We start from the raw sequence: 26,307 nt of genomic DNA on the forward strand, positions 1-26,307 counted from the left end.
GCAGGAAAGGGTTGGTCCTGGAGGCCAGCGGCTCTCTTCCCGCTGAGTCATCCCCAGGCGGGGCACCAGGACCACACCTGCCTGGGTTTCTGAGGCTGATGGAAACCCCCAGCGCCGGCATCCCTGAGCGGTCTGACCTCGGGTAATCCCTCTACCATTCCCCGCTGGCATTTCCAGAGGCAACACCTTTCGATCCCCGCCTGTCCCTCCAGGGGAATCGGCACAGAGGGAGGGGGCTCCCTGGCCCCCACGCTCGGTGCTGCGGTTGCATAAGCCACACCGAGCTTTTCCGTGACAATGGAGCCTTAAGTAGACGGCTAATGGAGCAACAATCACAGCGAACATTTATGCAGTCATCGCTGACTGTGCCCAGGTACTGTTGAGTGGGCGTCAATGAGTCAGGGGCTTCGGCTAGAAATAAAGGGAAAAGATTTGTTCGAGGGTCTGAGGGTTTGCAAACCGGAAACACAACCAGGCCAGGCCCGGAGCATTCTGAAGAAGAGAGAGAAGCTGAGGGTTCGTACAGAAAAAGAGCACATTCCTGAGCAGACTCGGTGCTGCGTGTTAGCCTCTGGGTTGGTCTGAGATGCTCGCCCTCTCACCAGCTGGCGGCCTAAATACACAGCCTGTCATCAGAAGGCTCTCCGGGGCTCGGTGTGTGTGTATTCAGGCATTAACACGGGACTGGAAAGTTCTGACGTTTGCGTTCCGGAGCTAGTTAGAACAGGAATCGAACTGTTTCCTCGACCTACCAGAACCCTTGCTCTGAATTCTGACTGGGCCAGTGGTCGGCAAACTCATCAGTCCACAGAGCCAAATGTCAACAGTACGACGATTGAAATTTCTTTTGAGAGCCACATTTTTTAAACTTAAACTATATCGGTGGGTACATTGTTATTAACTTCATTAGGGTGCTCCTAAGGCTTAGGAAGGGCCACACTCAAGGGGCCAAAGAGCCGCATGTGGCTCGCGAGCCGCAGTTTGCCGACCGCGGGGCTGGGCTGAACTAAAACACCGATTTCAGCCATGTAACTGCTTGATGGCAGTGACTCTGATTTCTTCACTCGACTCCTGGGGACTGTACTAACTCTCACAACAATAGGAAGTCCTATTGTTAACCACATTTCACAGATGAGGAATTCAGACGTGTCTGCTCTGTCTACTACAGTTAGCCCAGAGAGAGGAAACCAACCCTCTGTCTCCCACCATCTGTTTCCGTGGACTCAGAGATTGCCGAGGTGTGAGAAGGACTTCAGAGATTGCCGAGTACAACCCTGGATTCACAGACGGGAACACAGAACTGGACAGGGCTCCCGGTGTATGTGCCCAAGTCCCACAGTCCAACCATGGCTGAGCCCCTGACCCCCGCGTTCTGTACCTCTCCTCTAACACACCCTCCTCCTTCCCTCCCCAAAGAAAGCGTGTTCCCGGATTTTTCTCAACCACTTGTTTGCTTTTCAATTCTCCATACTTATTATTTCCAGTTTTTTCTTCTGTTACCATTTTTTTAATATATATTTTTTATTGATTGCAGAGAGGAAGGGAGAGGGGGAGAGAGAGAGAGAGAGAGAGAGAGAGAGCGACATCAATGATGAGAGAGAATCATGGATCAGCTGCCTCCTGCACGCCCCACACGGGGGATGGAGCCCACAACCTGGGCCTGGGCCCTGACCTGGAATCTAACCGAGACCTCGTGGTTCATAGGTCGACACTCAAACACTGAGCCATGCCATCCGGGCTTCTGTTACCATTTTTAGTGAAGAAAAAAAGGGGGGGGGGAGATAAGAAAAGAGGAAAGAGAAAGGAAAGAAAAGAAGAAAGAGAGGGCCGGAGCCGGTTTGGCTCGGTGGATAGAGCGTCGGCCTGTGGACTGAGGGGTCCCAGGTTTGATTCCGGTCAAGGGCATGTACCTGGGTTGCGGGCACATCCCCAGTGAGGAGTGTGCAGGAGGCAGCTGATCGATGTTCCTCTCTCATCGATGTTTCTGACTCTCTATCTCTCTCCCTTCCTCTCTGTAAAAAATCAATAAAATATATATAAAAAGAGAGAGAGAGAGAGAGAGAGAGAGAGAGAGCGATGGGCGATGGGTAGGGGGAGAGAGAGAGAGAGAGACAGAGGAACGGGGGAACTGTTAACAATGATGTATTAGACCTTTGTTTTTGAGTTCGCCTAAGAAAATTCAGAGCAAGAACTCTGACGCAAGAAGTTTATTTAGAAAGTCAGAGGTGGAAGGAGTGAGCCGGCTGGGCCTCGTGGACTCGGGAAACAAGTTACAGAGGAGAGAAGGGCCCTGGGAGCTTAGGAGAAGGAAATCGAAGAGTCGGCAGCTGAGGAAAGAAGGGGGAACAGGGAGGGCGTGGGAGAGGAGAGGGAGCGAGTACATGGGGCCCTGGTCTTAAGGGTTTTTATCTATTTTCTGAAGGTGGGAATTTTAGGGGAGGTCTCAAGAGAATATTCATCAGCTTCCCAGGTGTGTCCTTTCAGGGCCTGGTCTCCACAGACGGACAGACGGACTGACGGATGGGTTGGCACTAGGGCAGGAGGTCGTCAGTCAGTGCAGCTGGGCCTGATGCCGGCCACGGCCTCGCCTTGTCTGGTTCCGCTGCTCTTCTGGGCCTGGAGCTGGGACACACTGAGGCCTAGGTGTTACCTCTCATTTGACTAAAACCCCGTCTCTGTGGTCAGCAGACCCGCAGCTCTGTTCCTCTGATGATGTGATGTGGGTCAGAACCTCACTGTCCCGAGGGCTCAGTGCTCAGGGGAGGGTCCTGCAGGGGCTTGTGTGGGAGTCTGTGAGGCTGTTCCCGGCCCCCTGTCCTCCTCGAAGGGGTCTACCACATGGCCAGCCACATGCCAGGGGAGGGAAGGCCTCCCGGGGGTAAGGTCCTAGCCCAGTGATGGCGAACCTTTTGAGCTCGGCGTGTCAGTGTTTTGAAAAACCCTAACTTAACTCTGGTGCCGGGTCACATATAGACAGTTTTTGATCTTTGCAACCATAGTAAAACAAAGACTTATATTTTTGATATTTATTTTATATATTTAAATGCCATTTAACAAAGAAAAATCAACCAAAAAAATGAGTTCGCGTGTCACCTCTGACACGTGTGTCACAGGTTCGCCATCACTGTCCTAGCCTGTTTTCCCAGTTTTGCCTGTTGCTAGGCATCCAAGACTTCCTGCCCTGCGGCCCTTCCTCCCTGGCCCTTTGTGCCTGTGCCTGTCCAGCTGCCCCCTCTGCCAGAACTCCGTGCCCATCCATTGATGAGAAGCTGGACAGCCCAACCCAATCTCCAGCGCCCTGGTGCCGGGGTCAGGATGTCTGAAGGCCAGCAGATCCCTGGCCTGCCCCTGGGTCAGTCCCGCCTCCTCGTTCGGAGCCTCAGTTTCCCCACCTGCAAAACCAGAAGTTCACCATCCAACAGGTCATCCGGAAGCATTTTTTGTTTGTTGTTTGTTTTAAAGAGTAAATTCTCCTTTATTTTTTATAAATGTTTTTATTGATTTTCGGATAGGGAGGGAGGGAGAGGGAGAGAGAGAAACATCAACAGACACGCCCATTGGCTGCCTCCTGCACCCCCTCCTGGGCGTGGAGCCCACACCCGGGCACGCGCCCCCACCGGGAATCGAACCAGGACCCCCTGGTCCCTGGGAGGGCGCTGCGTCCACGTGAGCGCGAGGTGCTCCCCAAAGAACGAGCCCGGGCTTTGCCCTCAACAAACATGGCATCGGCGGTGACGTCGCCTTCCGTCGCCTCGCGGCCCCCGCCCCCCGCCCCCCGCGGGCGGCGAGCCCCAGTGACGGCAGCGCGCGGGGCGCATGCGCGGCGCGGGCCGCGGCGACGGCGACAAGGGGCGGAGGCGGCCCTGCCCCAGTGGCCCAGCCCGGCGCCGGGCGCGATGGAGTAGCCGGGCCTGCGGGCGGCGGCGGGCGGCGGGCGCGCGGGGCGAGGGCCCAGGGCCGCGCCGCCACGGGCTCGGGGACAGCGGCCGCGCGCGGAGGGGGGTCGCCGCCCCGACCCCGGCGCCGCCGCGGGAGGCCGCGCCCGCCATGGCGGCCCGGCTGGTGCTGGACGAGTTCACGGCGCCCGCGGAGAAGGCGGCGCTGCTGGAGCGGAGCCGCGGCCGCATCGAGGGCCTGTTCGGCGTGAGCCTGGCCGTGCTGGGCGCGCTCGGCGCGGAGGAGCCGCTGCCCGCGCGCATCTGGCTGCAGCTGCGCGGGGCGCAGGAGGCGGTGCACAGCGCCAAGGTGAGTGCGCCCCCCGGCCCGCGCGGTCGGGGCCTGGGCGCCCCACTCCGCCTCCCGGCCCCGCGCGATCGGGGACCCAGGGCGCCCCACTCCGCCTCCCGACCCCGCGCGATCGGCGCCTGGGCGCCTCACTCCGACCCCCGGCCCGCGCGATTGGGGTCCCTGGGCACCCCACTCCGATCCTTGGCCCGCGCGATCGGGGCCTGGGCGCTCCACTCTGACCCCCGGCCCGCGCGATCGGGGTCCCTGGGCGCCCCACTCCAATCCCCGGCCCGCGCGATCGGGGCCTGGGCGCCCCACTCCGCCTTCCGGCCCCGCGCGGTCGGGGTCCCTGGGCGCCCCACTCCGATCCCCCGCCCACGCAATCGGGGCCTGGGCTCCGCCTCCGGGCCCCGCATGATCGGGGCCTGGGCGCTCCACTTCTATCCCTGGGCGCCCCACTCCGCCTCCCGGCCCGGCGTGAGGGTTAAAGCGCACCGACCTGCGTGTTCAGCCCTCGGGCCGTGTGACCTTGGCTAACGGTTTCATCCCGGCGCCTCGGTTTCCCCATTTGCGCGGGGCGCTGACGAAAGCGCCGACCTACCTGGGCTGTCGCGGAGCGAGGCCGGCCCTGAGCGCGCGCCACGCCGCTGCCTGTTGTTATGGTTCCCCCGCCCTCCGGGGTGCGCGGGGCTGGAGATGCGCAGGGCCGGTGCGGGGGGTGTGGGGCTGGGGGTGCGCGGGGCAGGTGTGGGGAGGGCGGTGGGGGTGCCCGGGGCCGGTGGGGGGGTGTGGGACTGGGGGTGCGCGGGGCCGGTGTGGGGGGGGTGTGGGGCAGGTGGCCCCTGGGAGGTGCGCCGGGCTGGACCTTTTGGGGGCTTCAGTCCCCTTTGAAGATCTGACTCAAGGCGTATGCAGAAGAGGTGCGGATGTTTGATGATAATGTTTAAAAACGGCATCGTTTCTTGTGATGTTAGGTAGGACTCGCATTTACCGTCTTGTTCTAGCACATCCGACATCGAGCTAAATGCACTGCGCACCTTACACATCCGATGAGGCCGATCTTATTCTCTCTTTACTAGTGAATTCACAGCTGGGGAAACTGAAACTTTTGAGGTGGTGACTCACCTTCTAGATCAGCGTTTTCCTCTTGTACCTGATGGGGGCGGCCAGCGGGCCCCTCCCTCCTCCAGCCCAAACCGCCAGGGAACGGCCCTCGCTGGCCCCCTCCCACGTGCCAGCTTCTCCAGGCTTTTCCAGAGTTCGCTTCCAGAGCCCTGGCTCCCAAGCGGGGAGCTTCTGGGGCTCGGGGAACCTTCCCGGGACTTCGGAAATGCCATGGCGCCTGAAGCCTCGCTGAGACGCCCTACTTTCTTGGATGGAAAAGCCGGCGGCTTGCTTTCCGCATGTTGAGAGGAGAGAACACTTAACTGTGTGAGTCCTCTCCGCAGCGCGGCTGGAAACGCAGCAGGTGTCGGAGCAGGCGTGCTTTCCTGCCCTGCCGTTTCTGAACCGTCTGTCTGACTCTGGACAACGGATCCGCCCTTCCCCGTCCCGGGGCGAGAGGTTGGCCTCGCGGAGCCCTGAGGTTCCTTAGGAAAGCCTGCCGCCTGCGCCACCACCTCCCCTTCCCGCCACCACCTCCCCTTCCCGCCACCACCTCCCCTTCCCGCACCTTTGCTGCAGATAAGCCCTCATTCTGGGCGGGTGCCCCCTGATCACTGCCTCACTCCCGTCCCCCTCTTCTCGTCCCAGCCCTCACAAAAGCTCCTCTCCTGCCCTGGGAACTCCTAGGGCAGCGGTTCTCAACCTGTGGGTCGCGGCCCCTTTGGCGGGGGTCGAACGACCCTTTCACAGGGTCGCCTAAGACCATCGGAAAACACATACCTAATTACATATTGTTTTTGTGATGAATCACTGTGCTTTAATTATGTTCAATCTGTAACAATGAAATCGGGGGTCCCCACCACATGAGGAGCTGTGTTAACGGGCCGCGGCCTTGGGGAGGCTGAGACCCCTGTCCTAGGGCCTCCGTGGTCTGTCTCCCTCCCTCTGAACCCCTCTGCGTTACACACTCCAGTCGCCCACCTGCCCCGTTCTGTGCCTCAGCCGCCCGCCAGGGAAACCTGCCCTGGGGTCTGTCGGGGGCTCCCTGGCTTGGAGCACTGCCCGCTCCAGCTCGGCCCGACTGGACTCACCCTGAGCGCGGAGAGTGCTTCTTGGGCACAACAGAAAAAACTGGCTGCCCTTCTCACCAGCTCCCCCCCCCCCCCCCGTCATACCCCGCCACCCCGTCCTCTCCCCGCCACCCCGTCCTCTCCCCGTCCCTGCCGCGCCGCTGGGCGTGAGCTCATGGGAGAAGGTGTGCCGCGGTGTCTGGAAGCGTGTGTCACCTGCCCGCTTATCTCTGAAATGTGTTACTCACGGTCCCACCCTCCCCTTTGCCAGAAATCCTTTTCTTGTTTGTTTCCCCTCGAGGCTCCCGGGAAGCGAGTACCACATGCAAGGGCCTTTGGTTTTTGCTAACTCGCATTGCAGTTTGTTTTACATCCTTTTGAGGGAGGGAAAACCATTGACTTGATTTTTGAAGTTAGGAACAGGAAAGCAGACGTCAGCATCTGCCGTGTGTCCCCTGAGGAGGGGGGAGGGGGGAGGAGAGCTGGAGGAAAGGGGTGAAAGGCTGGCTGCTGAGCGTGGTCACGGGGCGCTGCGGGCCACCGTTCCGGGCGCGTCCAGCGGCTCAGCACTTGGCTTTCGGGCTTTTAAAATGCCCATCCCCGTCCGCACAGGCCAGAGGGCAGATGGAGGCGGAGTTAGTTAGGGCCCAGGACTGGCGAGGTGAGGAGAGGGTGGCCCGTGGTGCCTGGGGCGGTCACCGAGGCGCATCGGCCCCGTTGTCAGAGGGAAGCTCATGGAGGAAGCGGCTTCAGCTGCCGGTGAAGAGCCTGGGCGATCCCAGTGCCGGTGGCTGGGAGCAGAGGCCTGGGAGCCAGGAAGCACGGGCGAGTGCGGCTCCGTGCGGCCCTCGGGGGAGCCGGGCGCCCGTTAGGGAGTCTGAGGGTCCCCACGGGGGCGGTTCTGTCTGACAATCTGTATTTGGAGGCAAGAAGACCCCTCTGTGGAAGGGGCATTGTTCCCCGTGAGCGTGAGCGACACGGGAGGGGGTGACACGGTTCTCACTGGGACCGGGATAGAGGACAGCCCTGGTGTCAGAAAAGATGGTGGGTGCCTTGACTGCCTGTTGCTTGGTGGAGCCCAGCAGCTGACATTTAAAGAAAATGTGTCCAGCCCGGCCGGCCGGCCTGGCTCGGGGTGAGCGTCGACCTAGGAACCAGGAGGTCAGGGTTCGATTCCCGGTCAGGGCACAGGCCGGGTTGTGGGCTCGATTCCCAGTAGGGGGCGTGCAGGAGGCAGCCGGTCCATGATTCTCTCTCTTTGATGTTTCTGTCTCCCTCTCCCTCTCCCTTCCTCTCTGAAATCAATGCAAATATATTTAAAAATAAAGCAATAAAGAAAGTGTGCCGAGAAGTGCACTCACTGTTGCCTCCTGACAGCTCAGCCGGGCGGGGGGAGACACTTGGAAACAGATCGCGCAGCGTGGCCCGCGTGGCCCTTTTCAGCGGAGAGGGGGGTGGTTCTGCCCAGCTGGGCGCCGGGGGGTGAGCGGGCTCTCCAGAGAGAAGAGCGGGTGCAGAATCACAGCGATGATGCGAGACTGCGGCTCCTCACAGGCCTGAGCGCGGAGGGCGGGAGGGGGAGTGGCCGCATGAGGGCCAGGGCACGAGGCCCTGGAGCCGCTGAGGAGCCGGGACTTGCCCAGCAGCCGGCGGTGGGAGGCCTGGGGGGCTGTGAGCGAGAGCGATGGCCTCACGTACCTCTCCAAGGAGAGGCCCGTCGCCCGCATTCACGTCCCGCCTTGCTGGCTGGGGTCGTACAAACTGGGGAGCGGGTTGAGCCTCCTGTGTAGCCACGCAGTGTCTCTGCCAGGGCCAGGGAGGCCGGGCCGGAGTGAGAGGAAAGCCAGAGGAGGGCATTGTCCGCAGGGCCCGTGGCGGGGGGGGGGGGCGGGGGGGGGGCGGGCAGACGTGCAGGCACAGACGTTTGTGGACGAACTTCAGAGAGGAAGTGGAGTGTCTGGGCTGTGGCCTCACTCAGGCCTCATTCACTCCGTCGTGGGATGGAAGCTGCAAAGCAGGTGGGACCCTGGGGCCAGGCAGTGGGGGGAGGAAGGAGGCGGGAGGGAGCCTGCCTGGCCAGCGGGAAGAGTTAGATCTCTTGCTTTAGACCAGAGAGCCACCAGTTGCGATGTTTCCCGGGTCCAGGTGGCTGCACTTGGCGGGCTGGCCGCGTGGGGAGGTGCTGGCGGGTCGGGAGGAACTGGGGGACAGGCACTCGCTGGTGCCCTGGGGGAGAGGGCAGGTGCCCAGGCCTCGTAGGAGCCAGTGACACCTTGTGAAATGGGCCCAGTGATGTCTGATCAACTGCACATTTTCTTTAAAAAGAAAAGAAACCAAAGAAACCAAACACATGCTGAGCGTCAGGTGGGCAGCCTCAGCTCTCGGCGGCCTTGGGGGGGAAGGGGGGTGAGGGGGCCTCCGTTAGGTAGTGGGCGAGGCAGGAGGGGTGGGCGGGTGCTTCCTTTGCGGAAGTGGGCACTGGGAGGCCCTTGGCCTGTCTCAGGAAGTGGGGGGGTCTGGGAGACGGGGGGGGGGGGCTGTGTGGGGCGATGCGGAGGAGGGGCTGTGGGAGTGCGTTGGGAAGAGTGTGGGAGGACGGGGGGGACGGGGTGGGGGGGCTGAAGGGAGGGCCACGGACGGTGCGATGGCTTGACTTCGGAGCAGGACTTGGTCCCGAAATGCTCAGTGGGTGGTGGTCGCCCACTGGGTGTTGGGGCGCCAGCCCACAAGGCAAAAGGCCCCGGCCCCGCGGGGTTTCCGAGAGGCCCGCCTCTGGGCTAGGGCAGTCCAAGCCCGTCCAAGGCTGACCACCTACGTCCAGTGACCTGGGCCTGCGAGGGGCGGGGGGGGGGCAGGAGGGGCAGGATGCAGGGTGAGTGGGGACCGACCTTGGCCTGTGTCCCCTCGGGCGCGGGAGTGGGGCTGAGAGAGGGCAGGTTCAGTCAGCACTGGAGACGCCGCCAGGGGTGGTGAGAGAGGAATTCGGGCTCAGAACCTTGGCCGTGGGGGATTCTGAGGGCCAAGGGGTGGGGGGGTGGGGGGGGGTTCCTTGGTCCTGCGTGAGGTGGACGTGTCCCTTTCCACTTAGAGAGGCGGAGAGAGGGGTGGAGGCGCTGCAGGGCCGAGGGCACCGGATCCAGCGTGGGCGTCGGTGCCAAGGGAGCTGGTGCGCCAGGACCCTGCCCTGGAGGCTCGCAGAGGAGCAGGAATTGGAAGCGAGTGGCCGGCTCCTGCGTGCAGTGTGTCCGGGAGCCGTAGGCGCTGAGCTTGCTGCCCCAGCCTCACAGCGAGGAGCCGGGGACAGAGCAGGGGCCAGGGGCCGGCCCGGAGCCCCAGCCTCACAGTGAGGAGCCGGGGACAGAGCAGGGGCCAGGGGCCGGCCCGGAGCCCCAGCCTCACAGCGAGGAGCCGGGGACAGAGCAGGGGCCGGCCGGAGCCGCCTGGAGAGCTTGCGGGAGAGGAGTTGGGAGGACCGTCGCCCTTCAGCACTAACATGACTGCACCTGGGAACGAGCTTTTAGTTTGTGAGGCAAAGCACACGAGGGGAGGGGGGTCTGAGGAAGAGGCAGTGGGTGTCCTTTCCCCACTCTGAGTCCTGACGGCACTTTTGTGCAGCAAGAGGGAGGGGGGGGAGGTGCGGCCTGTGGGGGGGCCTGGACGGCTCCGGCCGCAGGGGTCTCGTCTCCGTCCGCGAGAGCCTGGTGCCCGCTTCTCCTTCTGCTCACGCCTTTTCTGGTTGATTGTTTAATTTTTTTGGTCCCTGGTTTCCTGAATGGGTTCTTGAGCAGTGGGCCTGGCCGCGGCGGAAACGGGTCGATGTCATACTGGGCGGCGACGTCGGGTTTTTGTTTTGATTTTACCAGAAGGGAGGCTGGCGGCGCTTCTGCATTTCCAGGAATGGTATTTTTTACTCGCCCTGGTTGTGAAAACCGTCTTCTGAAGAAGCAGTGGTTTGTCCAGCCCTTGGTGGGGCTGCTGCTTTGGGGTTGTGCCAGCATGTGGAAATAAGGGGTTCTCTCCCTGAGTTTGCGGGGGGGCGGTGACTGCTCATGACTCGTTTCCTTCCCTGTCCGCTTACCAGCGAGTGTCCCGGGTTTTCATCAGATCAAGGACCACTGCTCCACGCCGCCTTTGCACTAAATTAACGGCCTTGCATACAGCTCGCAGGTTTGCGATCCAAGAACAAAAGGGGGGGGGGGTCCTTATATAATTAATTAAAGAACTTTTTTTAAACAAGGTTATGTCTTAGGGAAACAACCTAGGAAAATGCTTTTGTTTAAAGGAACGGGATTATTCCTTTCCGCTGTTACTTTAAGGGGTTCCTTTCCGCTACAGGGAGGTTTGGCTGGTCTGGGGCTGACACTTCGTGGTTCGCCGTGTTGCTGAGCGCGGGCTGCGTGGCCCCTCGTGTCCGCGGGAGCGGCGGCTGCGCTGGCGTCCGTGGCTGGGCCTCCCCGCCCGCCGGTCACCAGCATCCTCGTCCTGCCTGCGCCTGCACCTTCAGGTCGCAGTGTCTCCTGGTCAGCCCTGGTGTTGTTCAGGTGAAGACGTGAAGTTATCACTTTGTTATCATAGCCAAGGTAGTAACCTCAGGGGGAGGACTTCTGTTTTAAAATTAGCATTAAATTGATCAAATTCCATCCGTTATTCTAAGGGTTATTTTGAGGACATGAATAAAAATAAAAATGCTCTCGAAGCATCTGTTTCTGTGACTTTTGAGGTTCAGGGGGGGCGGGGGCGGAGTCCTGGAAGGGCTCACACGTCAGTACCAGCTGCATCGTTTCTTTATTTGCTGGGAATTCTAGGAACACAGAGCTAGGCCAAGGCTTGTTCTCTATGAGCCAGTTAGAACCAAGCTTCTTTAAGAAGCATCGTGCCCTGACCAGTGGCTCAGTGGATAGAGCATCGGCCTGCAGACTCAAGGGTCCCAGGTTCGATTCCAGTCAAGGGCATGTACCTTGGTTGCGGGCATATCCCCAGTGGGGGGTGTGCAGGAGGCAGCTGATCAATGTTTCTAACTCTCTATCCCTCTCCCTTCCTCTCTGTAAAAAATCAATAAAATGTATTTTTTTAAAAGAAAATAAACATCATAATCTAACTTATTAGTATCCCTTGAGACAGACTGTATTCCCACTCACACCATGAGAAGTAAGGCTTTTCTCTTTTTAGGCACAGACATGCAGAGAGCTGCGGCTTTCTTTGTCCCCCACAGTCTCAGCCTCAGTCAAAAGTAAATCCCGCTCCGCGCCCCCCGACCCCCAAAGCACAACCGGGCCCAGCGCTCCGGCTGCAAGGGCTTCCCTCACCCCCTGGGACAGGCGCCCGCACCGCGGAGAGCCCAGCCCGGTCCCTTATGGTCCCGTCGCATGGAGAACGGGTGGGTCCCTGTTCCCTGACAGGCGGATCCGCAGAGTCAGATCCCCGCAGGCTGGCGGAGGGGAGGCTGCCCTGGCCCCGTCCGAGCCAGGGAACAGCAAAGGCAGAGCCAGGAACAAGGAGCAGCGGGCAGTAGCGCTGTAGGTTCTCTTTCCGCTTGGGATCCGCTCGGCGCCAAGATGAAATGTGCTTGGGCTGCAGGGCCGCTGAGTGCTAGCTCCACGCGGTGGCAGATCCACGCGGTGACAGCTCCACGCTGGTGACAGCTCCACGCGGGTGACAGCTCCATGCGGTGGCAGCTCCACGCGGGTGACAGGTCCACGCGGCGACAGCTCCACGCGGCGACAGGTCCACGCGGGTGACAGCTCCACGCGGGTGACAGGTCCACGCGGTGACAGGTCCACGCGGGTGGCAGCTCCACGCGGGTGACAGCTCCACGCGGTGACAGGTCCACGCGGTGACAGGTCCATGCGGGTGGCAGCTCCACGCGGGTGGGCTCCACGGACCCTCCAGGTCCCTCAGAGCTGCCCACACTGCCCGGGTCAGCACTTGCTTTCGAGTAACAGGCATGACGCTCACAGGTGGTAGCTGGTGGGTGAGGGAACCAGCAGGAATGTAAGGCTCAGAGAGCGTTTGAGGGTCTGAGTGGTGTGTGTGTGTGTGTGCGCGCGTGTGTGTGTGGTTAATCCTCACCGAGGACACTTTTTCCTTTGCTTTTTAGAGAGTGAAAGGGAAGGAGGGCGCGGAGAGAAAGACAAGAAAAAAATCCATGCGAGAGAGACATCGATTGGTTGCCTCTCGCACACGTCTGGACAGGGACCCGGGATGGGACCTGCAACCCAGGTACGTGCCCTGGATCGGGAATCGAACCAGCATCCTTAGGTGCGCAGGTTCTAACCACTGAGCAACTGGCCAGGGCAGAGAATCCGAGTTTTATCAGAGAGAGAGAGAGAGAGAGAGAAAGAGAGAGAGGTGGGTTACAATTGCCTGATTATATACAAACTGGCTAGCACCTTGGAGACGGTGAAACCATGACCTTTGGGCTCTCTCTCCTCCCAGACCGAGGCCACGGGCACCTCTGCTGGACAAGCGCCCATGTGTTAGCACGTGGCCTCGCAGTCCTGGCCCAAAACAGCAACGAAAGGTGAGTCAGAATACGTTTCCCAGAGCATCGCGTCGTCTGGGGCGGGCCAGGCGTGCTCCCTGGGACAGAAAGGCTCCTCCCGCCTCCTAGGAGTTGGACCGTTTTCCTGAACCGCACGCACTCATTACTGGCGCGCACGCCTCTTCTCGCCATTTTAGCCCCTTTCGTAAACAGTGGCACCGCATCGTCAGTACCGAGCGGAGTCAGCTGGTGTTCCCCACGCTGCTGCTTTTATTGTTACATTTATTGGGGCGACATCGGTGAATAGGGTCCTATCGGTTGTCCCCACCTTCCGGTTCCCGCCTCAACGTGTATTTGTCAGGCATTAACGGCCAGGTGTCCCCACCGTGGCTCTGCCCACGGTTCGGTCAGAGGCACTTGGTGGTGGGGGCTGTGCCGGGCCTTGTAGGGTGTTGGCAGAGTGCCCAGCCTTACCCCTGAGGCGCCAGGGGCACCCCCACGCTGTGCCCTGACATGGCCAGTGCCCCCCGCAGAGTTCTCCCTGCTCAGGGCCCTCTCTGTCTGGTGAAGGTGCGTAGATGCTCTGGTTTCCGATGCCACCACGGTGGATCAGAGGTGGAAGGTCAAGGTCAGATCGGGCTGTGAAAATGAGCAGCATGTGAGAATGGAAACCACGAGGACTTGAGTGCGGGCCTGGGGGTCTCGAACCCCCATTGGCCTCAGCGGGGGCGTAGGGAGTGTCTGCGTGGGGAGTGCGACCGGTGCGCTGGCTCCCGGCGCCTAGACACTAGCCGGAGGGGAGCGGAGGGCCGAGCCGGCAGCAGAAAGACACGTGCAGAGCCGGTTCCTGTGGTCACGGAACCGAGGTCCACGAGGCCCCATGGTGAGAGGGGAGCGCCGATTCCAGGCCACAGCCACGGCCGCACTGAAGGGACTGGCCCCGGGGCAGGCGGGAAGCTGTGGGACCAGTGGGACCTGTGGGTTTGAGGCGCCTCAGAAATGCCGGGAGCCCGCAGCCTAGTGTGGCATCAGCCCAGTGTGGCATCAGCCCAGTGTGGCATCAGCCTAGTGTGGCATCGAGCGGCCGTGTTAGGGACCCCCTGCCATGTGCCGAGACCCTCCTGGCCTGTGTGGCTTCTTCCTCAACCGTCTGCGGTTGGCTCACATGTCTGCCGCCGCCTGGTGCCGGGCACAGCTCCCCTCCTGGCAGCCGCCCACGTCGGCCAGATCCGCGCTCATGACAGTGAGCGGGTCTCTCCGGCCTCTGACCTCCGGCTCGGTCAAGCTTGTTCTGTGCCTGTGCCATCGGGTGCTTCATGGGCCCCGCCCGTGCTGTTCTCGCCGCACGTCCAGGCGCCTGTCGCCAACCACACGTGGTCGGGGGACGAGCTGGCAGGCCCCTCCTGCCTGTGCGTGATCAGAGATGGGAGGTGGTGGGAGGTGGTGGGAGGAGGCGGGAGGAGGCGGGAGGAGGTGGGAGGTGGGGAGGAGGTGGGAGGTGGTGGGAGGGTGCTGAGTCAGCCTGCAGGCTCTCCAACGGCCCCGTGGGTCCCCCTGGTCCTAGCTTGCGGCCCTCCAGGTTCGTGACATGATGTGCGAGTTGAGAAGAGCTGAGACGGCAGAGGGTGGTCTAATAGAGACTCACCTTGCACATGAAAGGGAGGCTGTCATATGTGTTATATGCCCCCCCCCCTTTTTTCTTAAACTCCTGAGTAATGTAAACAACAGGAAGCCCTGGCCGGTGTGTCTCAGTGGGTGGAGCATCATCCCGTACAGGGAACGGTGGTGGGCTCCGCTCCCGCCAGGGCACAGGCCCAGGTTTCGGGTTCAGTCCCTGATGGGAGGCAACCAATCAATGTTGCTCTCTCACATTGATGTTCCCCTCCCTCCCTCCCTCCCTTTCTCTTTCTAAAATCAATTTAAAAAACAACAACAGTAACCCATAGACACAGATAGTAGGGCGGTGAGAGCCTGGGTGGGGGGTGGGAGGGCTAGAAGAGGTCAGTGGGGGGAAGGGGGGCATATGTAACACTTTCAACAATAAAGATTTTTATTTTTTATTTTTTATTTATTTAACATATTTTATTGATTTTTACAGAGAGGAAGGGAGAGGGATAGAGAGTTAGAAACATCGATGAGAGAGAAACATCGATCAGCTGCCTCCTGCACACCTCCCACTGGGGATGTGCCCACAATCAAGGTACATACCTTTGACCGGAACCGAACCCGGGACCCTTTAGTCCGCAGGCCGACGCTCTCTCCACTGAGCCAAACCGGTTAGGGCAACAATAGATTTTTTAAAACACGATATGAATATTGCAGGATGGGGAGACAGTTTTTGACTAACATTCAAATGATCAGATAGCAAATGCAGCCAAATGCAAATGATGGCTATTTGGGTCCACAGAATCTTTCTTGTCCGTCCACGTGACGGCCAGACGTCTCCTAGAATGGAATAATACTGTATATTTTATTGCTCACCTCTGAACTTGAGTAAAAAAATCAATTGTTGTTACTTAGTAATTCTCAAGAGTCAATTATTAATGAAAAAAATTGAGTAATTCTGAAGGGACAAATCACTCATGTCTTTTGGGGCATGCGCGCGCACACACACACACACACACAACTCAAAACTATGCTGTTCGCCCTGGCTGGTGTGGCTCGGTGGATAGAGCGTCGGCCTGCGGACTGAGGGGTCCCGGGTTCGGTTCCGGTCAAGGGCACAGGCCCAGGTTTCAGGCTCGATCCCCAGTAGGAGGCGTGCAGGAGGCATCCAACCAATGATTCTCTCTCATCATTGATGTTTCTATCTCTCCCTCTCCCTTCCTCTCTGAAATAATAAAAGTATCTTTAAAAAAAAACTATGCCGTTGGCCCTGGCCGGTGGGCTCAGTAGTTAGAGCGCCAGCCTGCAGACTTAAGGGCCCCAGGTTCGGTTCAGGTCAAGGGCACGTACCTCGTTCGCAGGCTCGATCCCCAGTCGGGGCCGTGCAGCAGGCAGCCAATCAGTGGTGTCCCTCTCTCACTGATGTTTCTGTCTCTCTCCCCTCCTCTCTCTAAAAACAAAGTCAATAAAAACATTAAACACACACACACACCCCAACTCTGCAGCTGGCATTGCAGCCCTGGTCTTGGTTGTTGGGGGCGACGCCAGACAGCTCCGCTGCGTGGGTTTCTCTGCCAGCCGCCCCCCCCCCCCCCCCCCGTCCCTGCCCCCCACTGTCATGGCGCTTAGGGATCCAGCATTAACTTGATTATTTTTTCTCCGAAAGACAAGAATCTAAATAGTATGTATCTGGATGCATCCCGGAGAGCATCACTTGCTGGAAAGGATTGTAGAAGCTACGTAAAGTCTTTGTAAATAACAGATCCGATCGGCAGTTTCAGGGTATTTTCTGTGGGTTCCAAGGGAGAACATTGACTTAAGGTGATAGAAACGGGGACTTCTGTGATGATCATGTGGGAAATCTCTGTACCTGCTCAATTCTGCCCTGAACCTAAAGCTGCTTTAAAAAATAAAGTCTTTTTTTTTTTTCAACTCAAAGTCGGGGTTTTCCACTCATCTGTGCAGTTACCTGTCTGCCTCGGCATCCAGTTTAATGTTACGTTTTCTGTGGTTGTGTAGGATCGAGGGCGTCCTAAACTGTATGGCTAATTAGCTACAGATGTGCTAGTCTTTGGACAGATCTTCTTGCAGAATACTCTTCAATTACACTAATCCAGAAAAGCAACAGAAATAGTAGAAAATAATTGTCTCAAAGATGCATCACCCGGTATTTCATAGCTGCTGGGGCTCCTCACCTCCAACAGGAATGGGCAGAACTTGAGGTCGGGGCCCAGCTGTCGCCACGGCAGCGTCGGGAATGCCGTGGTCTCCTCGCTCACTGCTTGTTAAAATTAGAAGGTGTGCCCCGGGTGCAAACAAGCGTCAGGTGGCTCCCAGGTTTCTGTAGTCGGAGCTGCAGTTTCACTGCTGCCCCCCAACCTCTAGGGGCAACTACACTTTACTGGTTCTAGCTTCTTGTTCAGATGGTTACCTAAATATTAAACAATCTACTGCTATTTCTTATAAAATATATATATTTATTTATTGATGTCAGAGAGGAAGGGAGAGGGAGTAAGAGAGAAACATCAGTGATGAGAGAGAATCCTGGATCGGCTGCCTCCTGCACGCCCCCACCTGGGGATGGAGCCCGCAAGCCGGGCCTGTGCCCTGACCAGGAATCGAACCCTGACCTCCTGGTTCATAGGTCAACACTCAACCACTGAGCCACGCGGCTGGGCTCACGATGGTTACTTTAAACCAGGGGTCCTCAAACTTTTTAAACAGGGGGCCAGTTCACTGTCCCTCAGACCGTTGGAGGGCCGGACTATAGTTTAAAAAAAAAAACTATGAACAAATCCCTATGCACACTGCACATATCTTATTTTGAAGTAAAAAAAAACAAAACGGGGACAAATACACTGTTTGTATTTGCATGTGGCCCGCGGGCCATAGTTTGAGGACCCCTGCTTTACACCCTTTGTTTGAATCACGCCCTGTCCCCAGGTATGCCTGCTTTCCCCTGTGCACGGCCGGCCTCTGGCCCCGTGCGCGGAGGAGCCGCTGTGAGCTGACCCTCTCCTCTCTTGCAGGAGTACATCAAGGGCGTCTGCGAGCCCGAGCTGGAGGAGCGCGAGCACTACCCCAAGGCCATGCACTGCATCTTCGTGGGCGCGCAGGGCCTGTTCCTCAAGAGCCTGATCCAGGACACCTGCGCCGACCTCTGCGTGCTGGACGTGGGGCTGCTGGGCATCCGCGGCAGCGCCGAGGCCGTGGTCATGGCCCGCAGCCACGTCCAGCAGTTCGTGAAGCTCTTCGAGAGCCGCGAGAGCCTGCCCAGCTGCCAGAAGGAGTCGGAGGTGAAGAGGGAGTTCAGGCAGGTCGTGGAGGCACGCGCCGACAACTACACCATGGACTTGCTGATCCTGCCCACGTCCCTGAAGAAGGAGCTGTTGGCGCTCACGCTCGGGGAGGACACCCTGTTTGAGGCGGGAGACGATGACGTCGTTGAGATCAGAGGGCCTGAACCGACGGCGACGGCGGGCGCACCGAGCGCGGCCGCGGGGCTGAGCGTGGACGGGGCGGCTCTGCGGGAGGAGGCGAGAAGCGGGGCCGGGACCCCCGTTTCCGAGCTCACGAAACAAATGGACACCGTGTTCTCTAGCGCCCAAGACGCGCTCTTCCCTCCCGTCAACGGCCTGGCCCCCGAGGACGAGCCGGGCCGGGGCCGGGCTTGCCACAAGCGGCGGTCCTCCGACTCCGAGGAGCGGCACACCAAGAAGCAGTTCTCTCTGGAAAGCGTGGAGGGGGCCGAGCCGGCGCCGGACGCGAAGCCGGCCGCCGCCGCTGTCCTCGCCGACCTGTCCGAGGCGCCCGGCGAGCCAGACGGGCTAAGCCCCGACGTGAAAGACACCACCGAGGAGATGGAGCACAACATCCTGGTGAACTTCTTCAAGACCATGGGCTACTCGCAGGACATCGTGGAGAGGGTCATCCGGGAGTACGGGCCGTCCGCCGAGCCCCTGCTGCTGCTGGAGGAAATCGAGAAGGAGAACCGGCGGAGCCAGGAGGAGCGGGAGTCGGCGCCTGCCACCGGGCACCCCGAGACCAGCAAAGCCAAACACAAGGGAGTTTGTAGCAGCACCAACGAGTTCACCGTGGATGCCACCCCAAAGAAAATGCAAGCTCACGCACAGCAAAATACGGTGAAGAAATTTTCTCCGCTGCCGTTCAAAGCGGAATCAAAACCGTGTACCTCAAACTGCAGAATGAACGCTTACAAAACGGGGCCGATGGAGCAGAGGCCGGAGCCCTGGGGGCCGCACCCCAACTACGGCGGGAACATGGACCTGGAAATCGATGGCTTTGCCCCCTCCGTCGCCCCCTCGAGCCCCAGTTTTGTTTCGAGGGGAGTGTCAGGTCACCAGCCCAGGATTCCGGTTTTCCCCGAGAATGGGGTGCAGCCGCACGGAGAGGCCCTGCTCCCCAACCACCTCAAGTCGGCCTGTGAGAGCCGGGCCGGCTGCCTCGGCTCCCCACAGTCCAGGCCGAACTGCCAGCCCCTCCCGGCCACGCCGCTGCCCCCGCTGGGGCTCTCGGCCGGGTTCTCCGATCACATCGACTCCTCGGTGACGGGGGTGCAGAGGTTCCGAGACACCCTGAAGGTGCCCTACAAGCTGGAGCTGAAGAACGAGCCGGGGAGGACGGATCTGAAGCACATCGTCATCGACGGGAGCAACGTCGCCATCACGTAAGTCCACGCGGCCGCCCACACTGGTTCCCAGCAGCACCCCAGGATTGCGTGCGTTGGGGGGACGGTCCTGTGTGTGTCTAGTCGGTCTGAGCTTCCCTGCAGGGAGCAGCTGGGTGGGAAGCCTTGCTGTTCCACCTTCTAGAGTCATCGCTTGGTCCACCTGAGGGCCTTGCATTTCGGGGGCAGGAAATGATGGAAAGGGTGTCTTTTCACATCGCTTTGCCACGTGATAAGCAGTGCAGAGACTTTTAATGAGTAGTTTTTTAAAGAATGTATTTTTATTGATTACAGAGAGGAAGGAAGAGGAAGAGAGAGATAGAAACATCAATAATGAGCCGAAACCGGTTTGGCTCAGTGGATAGTGCGTCAGCCTGTGGACTGAAAGGTCCCAGGTTCGATTCCGGTCAAGGGCATGTGCCCAGTAGGAGATGTACAGGAGGCAGCTGATCGATGTTTCTCTCTCATCGATGTTTCTGACTCTCTATCTCTCTCCCTTCCTCTCTGTAAAAAATCAATAAAATATATTAAAAAAAAAAAGAAACATCAATAATGAGAGAGAATCATGGATCGGCTTCCTCCTGCACACCCCCACCTGGGGATCGAGCCTGCAACCCGGGGCTGTGCCCTGACTGAGAATGGAACCGTGACCTCCTAGTTCATAGGTCGACGCTCAACCACTGAGCACCCCTGCCAGGCTCAAATATGTCATTTCATCCACAATTATTTTAATATCTATTTTTTTTTTTAAAGAGGATTCTTTTTATTTTTTTTGAATGAATTATTGATTTGTCCTTTGCTGTCAAAAAAATAAAAAAGGAAAGAGGAAAGAGCCAGCCTTGCACTCACAGCTTGAGGCGAGGCAGTAAAAAGATGCGTGAACGTGTCTGATTCCAAACAGTGTGTTTGCTGTCCTTCGCTGTGCTGTCGGCACTTCCTCCGGGGAAGCCCAGCGAATGGCCACAGCTGCCGCGTTATCTAAGGAAAGCGTAAGTGCGGCTGCAGCCACAGCCGCCAGCACCAGTTCCTCATTGTCTCAACGTTTGGAGCCAAATGATGACATAAAATGCAGGTCACGATCGTAACATTAATCCTTCGTCATTTTTCTGTATGTGGAAAGATCTCCCAGATTGCTGTTCAAAGAATAAGAAATGCAAATGAACCCAGGATAAGTGTTGATAACAACACTTTGTGTGTGTGTGTTTTGTTGATTTCCGAGAGGAAGGGAGATGGGGAGAGAGATAGAAACATCAGTGATGAGAGAGCATGATTGATCGGCTGTCTCCTGCACACCCCCTTACTGGGGATCGAGCCCGCAACCTGGACATGTGCTGTTTACCAGAATCGAACCTGGGACCCTTCAGTCCACAGGCCGGTGCTCTATCCATTGAGCCACACCAGCCAGCGCAATGACACGTCCCTTAAAACCTATTTGGAGTAGTAGTGCATCTCTCAGAGGGGCTGTTGGGGCTTGGAGCTGTGTGTGTATCCAAGACAGGACGTTGGCATATCTGGCCCCTCCCACTGTGGCCAGAATGCCTCCCCTCTGCCCCCGTCATGTGACAGCCCAACACACTCCCAGGGTTTCCCTAACGCCCTAGTGTACCCTCCTGCCCTTGAAAACCTCTGAATCAGTGCTCTCAGGGAAACCACAAGCTGACTTCTGCGAATTTTTAAAAAACTGATAGTTTTGGGAGGGTTTCCATTTTCTCTGAATTCACAAGATGTCTCAGTTTTTAAAGCACCATTTTCACAAAGAAGACAGACTTACAGCTTGATGTAGGTGGATTTGAAACTGTCAGTAATTAAAATTAACTTATTCTGGAGAGAAACGGCTTAACGGGTGGAAATGTTCTGGAACAAGATATAAGCGGTGGTTGTGTCCTAAACACCACAGAATTGTTCACTTTAAAATGATGGTTTTTTGTTGTTTATCTCACCTACATTTTTTAGGCGTTGGGAAAACATTCACCCTTATTCTAAATTAACTGCTTCACATGAAATGTGAACTATAGACTCCGAGTTCCATGAAGAAAGTGACCGTGTCTGGTCTGTTCTCCGAACGCCTCCCAAGGTCATGGTGCCTGGCACCTGACGCTGTCACAGGAAGAATGAATGAGAGAGGAGGTTGTTAACGATGAGGCTTCTTGGCCCTGGCGGGTGTGGCTCAGTCGGTTAGAGCATCATCCTGATATGCCAAGGCTGTGGGTTTGATCCCCGGTCAGGCCACATACAAGAATCCACCAGGAATGCATAGCTAAGTGAAACAACAATTTCCCTCTCTTCCTCTCTCTCTCTTTCCTTTCCTCTCTCTTTAAAATTGGTTTGTTTGTTTTTTTAAAAAAAAGAAAAGATTAGGACTTTTTAAGTGACTTTTCACCACCCATTTATAACTTGCAATTCCAGTTGCTATTTCAATAATCAATTCAGGTTAAACTTTGAGGCCATATATTTAATTTAACAAGTATTTGGAATCTTAAAGCTGAAACTGATATGTGTTAGGTACTATCATTTATCTTTTTTTTTTTAAAGTTTTTATGGGTTGTAGTTGTCGAGAGAGAGGAAGGGGGAGGGAGAGAGGGAGACATCGGTAGAACCTGCGACCTGGGCATAGGCCCTGGCGGGAATCCAGCCGGCGACCCCTGGGTGCCCGGGGATGACGCTCAGCCGGCTAAGCCCCGCCGACCAGGGCATGCACTTCTTTCTTTCTTTCTTTCTTTCTTTCTTTCTTCCTTTCTTTCTTTCTTTCTTTCTTTCTTTTTTAATTTATTGATTTTTTACAGAGAGGAAGGGAGAGGGATAGAGAGTTAGAAACATCAATGGCCAAAACCGGTTTGGCTCAGTGGACAGAGCGTTGGCCTGCGGACTGAAGGGTCCCAGGTTCGATTCCGGTCAAGGGCATGTACCTTGGTTTGCGGGCACATCTCCAGTGGGGGGTGTGCAGGAGGCAGCTGGTTGATGTTTCTCTCTCATTGATGTTTCTAACTCTCTATCCCTCTCCCTTCCTCTCTGTAAAAAAAAAAATCAATAAAAATATATTTAAAAAAAAAAAAAAAGAAACATCAATGAGAGAGACACATCGATCAGCTGCCTCCTGCACACTCCCCACTGGGGATGTGCCCGCAACCAAGGCACATGCCCTTGACCGGAATCGAACCTGGGACCCTTCAGTCCGCAGGCCGATGCTCTATCCACTGAGCCACACCGGTTAGGGCTGTACTTCATCTTTCAAAACAAACTTCACACCCGCTCTGTGAGGTGAAGATTACCCGGAATTTGCACAACATAAAGTGGCCTGGAAATCTTGTCCAAGATGACACAGGCATGAGATGCGGCCCCGACGGTCCCTGCCCTCCGGGCGCCCTGCCTCTGCCCGTGGAAATGGAGGCGGGGCTGGGGCCTGGGCAGCATTGGATGCTCACGGCGATGCTGATGCTCATGCTGACGCCCTGCCGAGCGCACCTCCTTTCACCCCGCCCGCTGGGGGCCTCGTTCACCAGGAAATCTGGGTCCTTAGCAACAGGGTCTTGGGACCCCACCCGTCGCCAAGCTTCTGCCCGCAGGTCAGACCCCGTGAGAAATTCCCAGCACCCTCCCGGGCTGCGGGTGACACAGATCTGTACCTGGTTTTTCCCCTTGGTCGCCGTGAGTGACTCAAAGGATGAGTCAATGGAAATCGCTGCGGTGAGTCCCCAGCATCGAGTGGGGCCGGCGCTGCTCTGCGGGGCGGCCCGCGTGAGAGCACCTGACTGCTGGGCGGGTTTTCCTCGGGGCTGCGGCCGCCCCCGCTGGCCGGCCGGCTGTGTGTGACCCTGTCCGTGCCGGTCGCCCCGCGGCGGGTTCCGGCTCTTTGCTAAGCGGAGCCACAGACGGAAGCGGCTCTCTCCGGGCCACTGGGAGAGGTTTCACTTTCCCCGCTGGTGCCATCGGGTTCCTTGTTGTTGTGTTTGATAATCCTGACCCCAGGATATTTTTCCCTTTGATTTTTTTTTTTTTTTTTTTTTTTTAGAGGGAGAGGGAGGGGGAGGGACAGCGAGAAACATCGATGTGAGAGAGACACATCATTGGTTGCCTCCCACACACGCTGACTAGGGGGCTGGGGACGGTGCCTGAAGCCGAGGGGCACGCCCTTGAACCGAATCGAGCCCGAGACCCTTCCGTCTGCAGGCCGACGCTCTAACCACTGAGCACACTGGCCAGGGCCCTTGTCATTCGTTTTCATCCCCCGTCACCCACCTCCTTCCTGCGTTGGACGCGTCCTGCTGGCTGGCTGCCTGCGACAGTGTGGGGACCACCAGGTGATACGTAGCTCGTTTCCAGGGAGGTGGCTGCCGGGCCTGGGCCTCCCCTGCGAGCCCGCACACCTGCCCCGGGCCAGTGCCCACTCCTTTTGCGTTTGGCACTGTGAGCCCTGAGCGTCGCCTTCTCTGCGGTCAGAGAGGGTCGCTGTGCCCGGCGCCTTGTCTGGGTCGGCGTGGCCAGCTGGTCTGGGTGCGCCTGTCCCCAGGCTCCGGGTGGCTGGCAGGCGGGCCCGGGGGCAGCGAGGGCCGCACAGAGCTGCCTGGTCGGGGCTCGGGGTGGGGGGTGGGGGCGGGGGAGGACCTGCTGTATTGCTTGCAGGACGGTAGTTTTGTTTTCGGGTAAGTCTGTGTGTTCTCCACCAAATGTTTCAGGTGCCCACAGGTGGTGTGATCTCGTTACTGAGGGTGACATTTTGGAAATTAGTTTAGAGCTAATGTTTCTAGAACTGCCTCCAAGCTTCCCCTCTGAGCCGTGAGGGGCCCGGGGCGGCAGAATGCCATCTGATTGTGTTTCCGGCCATTTCCTCGGTGCCCCGTGGGGTGGGCTGGGTCCCCTCCCTTCGGGGTCCCCGCTTTGCGTCAGGAGCCTTAGAGGCGAGGAGGGGAAGGGCTCCACACGCCTGTGCCCGAGCAGTGAGCGAGGGAGGGAGGCACTTTGCAGCCTTTGTCAGTGCCTTTCCCTAAGGTGCTGTCCTTCCCCGGGGCCCACCTGTACCTGGTTCTGAGGAGAACCAAGGGGTCCACGTAGCTGTGTTTTGTTCTGGCTGCGGTTGCCATCAGCTCTGGCCTTCCTGGCTGAAGTGACTGGGGTGATTTCTTCTTCTTCTTCTTCTTTTTTTTTTTCAGAGAGGAAGGGAGAGGGAGAGAGAGATAGAAACATCAACGATGAGAGAATCATGGACCGGCTGCCTCCTGCACGCCCCCACCTGGGGATCAAGCCCACAACCTGGGCCTGTGCCCTGACCGGGAATCGAACCGTGACCTCCTGGTTCCTAGGTCAACGCTCAACCACTGAGCCCCGCCTGCCAAGTCATTTTTTCTTTTTAAAGATTAAAAAAAAAGACACACACAGACACACACACAGACAGACACAGACAGACAGACACACACCCACACAGACAGACACAGACAGACAGACACACACAGAGACACACACAGACAGACACAGACAGACACACACACACAGACACACACACACAGACAGACACAGACAGACAGACACACACACAGACACAGACAGACACACACACACAGACAGACACACACAGACAGACAGATACACACAGACAGACACACACAGAGACAGACACACACACACACACACACACACAGACAGACACACACAGACACAGACAGACAGACACACACACACAGACAGACACACACAGACAGACAGATACACACAGACAGACACACACAGAGACAGACACACACACACACACACAGACAGACACACACAGACACAGACAGACAGACACACACACAGACACAGACAGACACACACACAGACAGATACACACAGACAGACACACACACAGACACAGACAGACACAGACACACACGCAGAGACACACATGCAGACACACACGCAGACACACACACACACAGAGACACACACGCAGACACACACACACACACACACACCTGTCCCGCTTCTATGAGAACTACCCGCAGCCTGTTTCCTGGAGCGAATGGCTTGTGGCTGCCTCCTCGCCGCCTGTGTGCTTCTGGACAGGCCGCTGCCGCCCTGTCCGGCCATCGCTCTGGCCGTCACCAGCCCGGCTGCGCGCTGTGGCTGCGGTGCCTGGGCCTCGGGCGTTTCTGAGTCGCTCCCGCAAGTGTCCGTGGAGTCTGTCCTCCAGCTGCAGGGGGTGTGCTCTGCAGCCCCCCACGGCACGGACCCCCCGCAGCAGGAAGCCCCGCCTCTGGGAGCCTTGGGGTGACCGCCTGTCACTCCCCCAGCCGCTGCCCACAGTCGCGCTTGTGTCCCCACAGCCACGGGCTGAAGAAGTTCTTCTCCTGTCGCGGCATCGCCATCGCGGTCGAGTACTTCTGGAAGCTGGGCAACCGCAACATCACCGTGTTTGTGCCGCAGTGGAGGACCCGGCGCGACCCCAACGTCACGGGTGAGCCGGCCCGGGTCCGAGTCATGGCCGCTCGCGCCCCCGTGGGCAGGCGCAGCTCTGGGGGAGGGGGCACAGAAGCCCGGAGAGAGGGCTGCAGGCGCGGGCGGGGCCTGGCGCCCGTTCTCGGGAAGTCACATTGGAGTTCATTATGTAGACGGAGGTTAGATGTCTTTTTTTAAAAAAAAAACTTGACCGTTTCTCTTTCGTCAGGCTGGGTTTCTGCCTCTTTACATATTATTTTTGAAAGTGGTCACTTGATAAATTTAGAGCCCTCAAATAGCATGTATATATTTTTTAAGATTTTTAAATTGGTTTTTAGAGAGAGGAAGAGAGAATGAGACATGGATGTGAGCCTCCTGCACGCGCCCGGACCAGGGAGCCCGCAGCCTGGGCGCGGCCCTGACCGGGGAGGGACGGGTGCGTGGGACGGGACGCCGCCCAGCCAGCAGCCACAGGGGCCGGGGCCGAGTGGCCTTTTAATGGTCTGCCTGGAGCGAATCACATCATTTCTGTGATCACACGCCCTGCAGGCCCCGCACCCAGGCTTGAACTTATAATCCTGAAATATCCCAGAGAAACTGAGGGCCGTCGTGGGAGGAGCCGGGAAGGGCTGACTCGGGCAGCTTCCCGCGGACCCCTGAGCACCTAGAAACAGACGGGGCGGGGGTGGGGGTGGGGGGCCTGAGGTGCCCAGCATCACACAGGA

At 58.1% G+C, this 26,307-nt stretch overlaps 2 protein-coding genes and 1 long non-coding RNA gene across 4 annotated transcripts in view; all 3 read left to right on the forward strand.

Annotated features, from left to right (window-relative positions):
* Window positions 1-259: 259 nt before the first annotated feature.
* On the forward strand, window positions 260-1,442 carry LOC118674532. Its single transcript, XR_004973660.1, has 2 exons — window positions 260-373; window positions 1,169-1,442. It is a non-coding gene; the product is annotated as an uncharacterized LOC118674532 (long non-coding RNA).
* Window positions 1,443-3,847: 2,405 nt separating this feature from the next.
* Window positions 3,848-26,307, forward strand: part of N4BP1 (NEDD4 binding protein 1) — a 30,600-nt gene continuing 8,140 nt past the window's right edge. For both annotated transcript variants that reach the window (XR_004973658.1, XM_036346428.1), the window contains exons 1-3: window positions 3,848-4,245; window positions 17,517-19,174; window positions 25,471-25,601. Coding sequence is in view for 1 of the 2 variants with exons in the window: in XM_036346428.1 (XP_036202321.1) it covers window positions 4,048-4,245; window positions 17,517-19,174; window positions 25,471-25,601 (1,987 nt within the window). In the remaining variant the exon portion in view is untranslated. The remainder of the gene's footprint in view (window positions 4,246-17,516; window positions 19,175-25,470; window positions 25,602-26,307) is intronic.
* SIAH1 (siah E3 ubiquitin protein ligase 1) overlaps window positions 4,125-26,307 on the forward strand; it is a 71,182-nt gene continuing 48,999 nt past the window's right edge. The window contains exon 1 of the mRNA XM_036346436.1: window positions 4,125-4,245. The gene's annotated coding sequence lies outside the window, so the exon portion shown is untranslated. The remainder of the gene's footprint in view (window positions 4,246-26,307) is intronic.

This window comes from Myotis myotis, unplaced genomic scaffold (assembly GCF_014108235.1).
Source record: "Myotis myotis isolate mMyoMyo1 unplaced genomic scaffold, mMyoMyo1.p scaffold_m19_p_19, whole genome shotgun sequence".
In the NCBI taxonomy this organism is placed as follows: Eukaryota; Metazoa; Chordata; class Mammalia; order Chiroptera; family Vespertilionidae; genus Myotis; species Myotis myotis.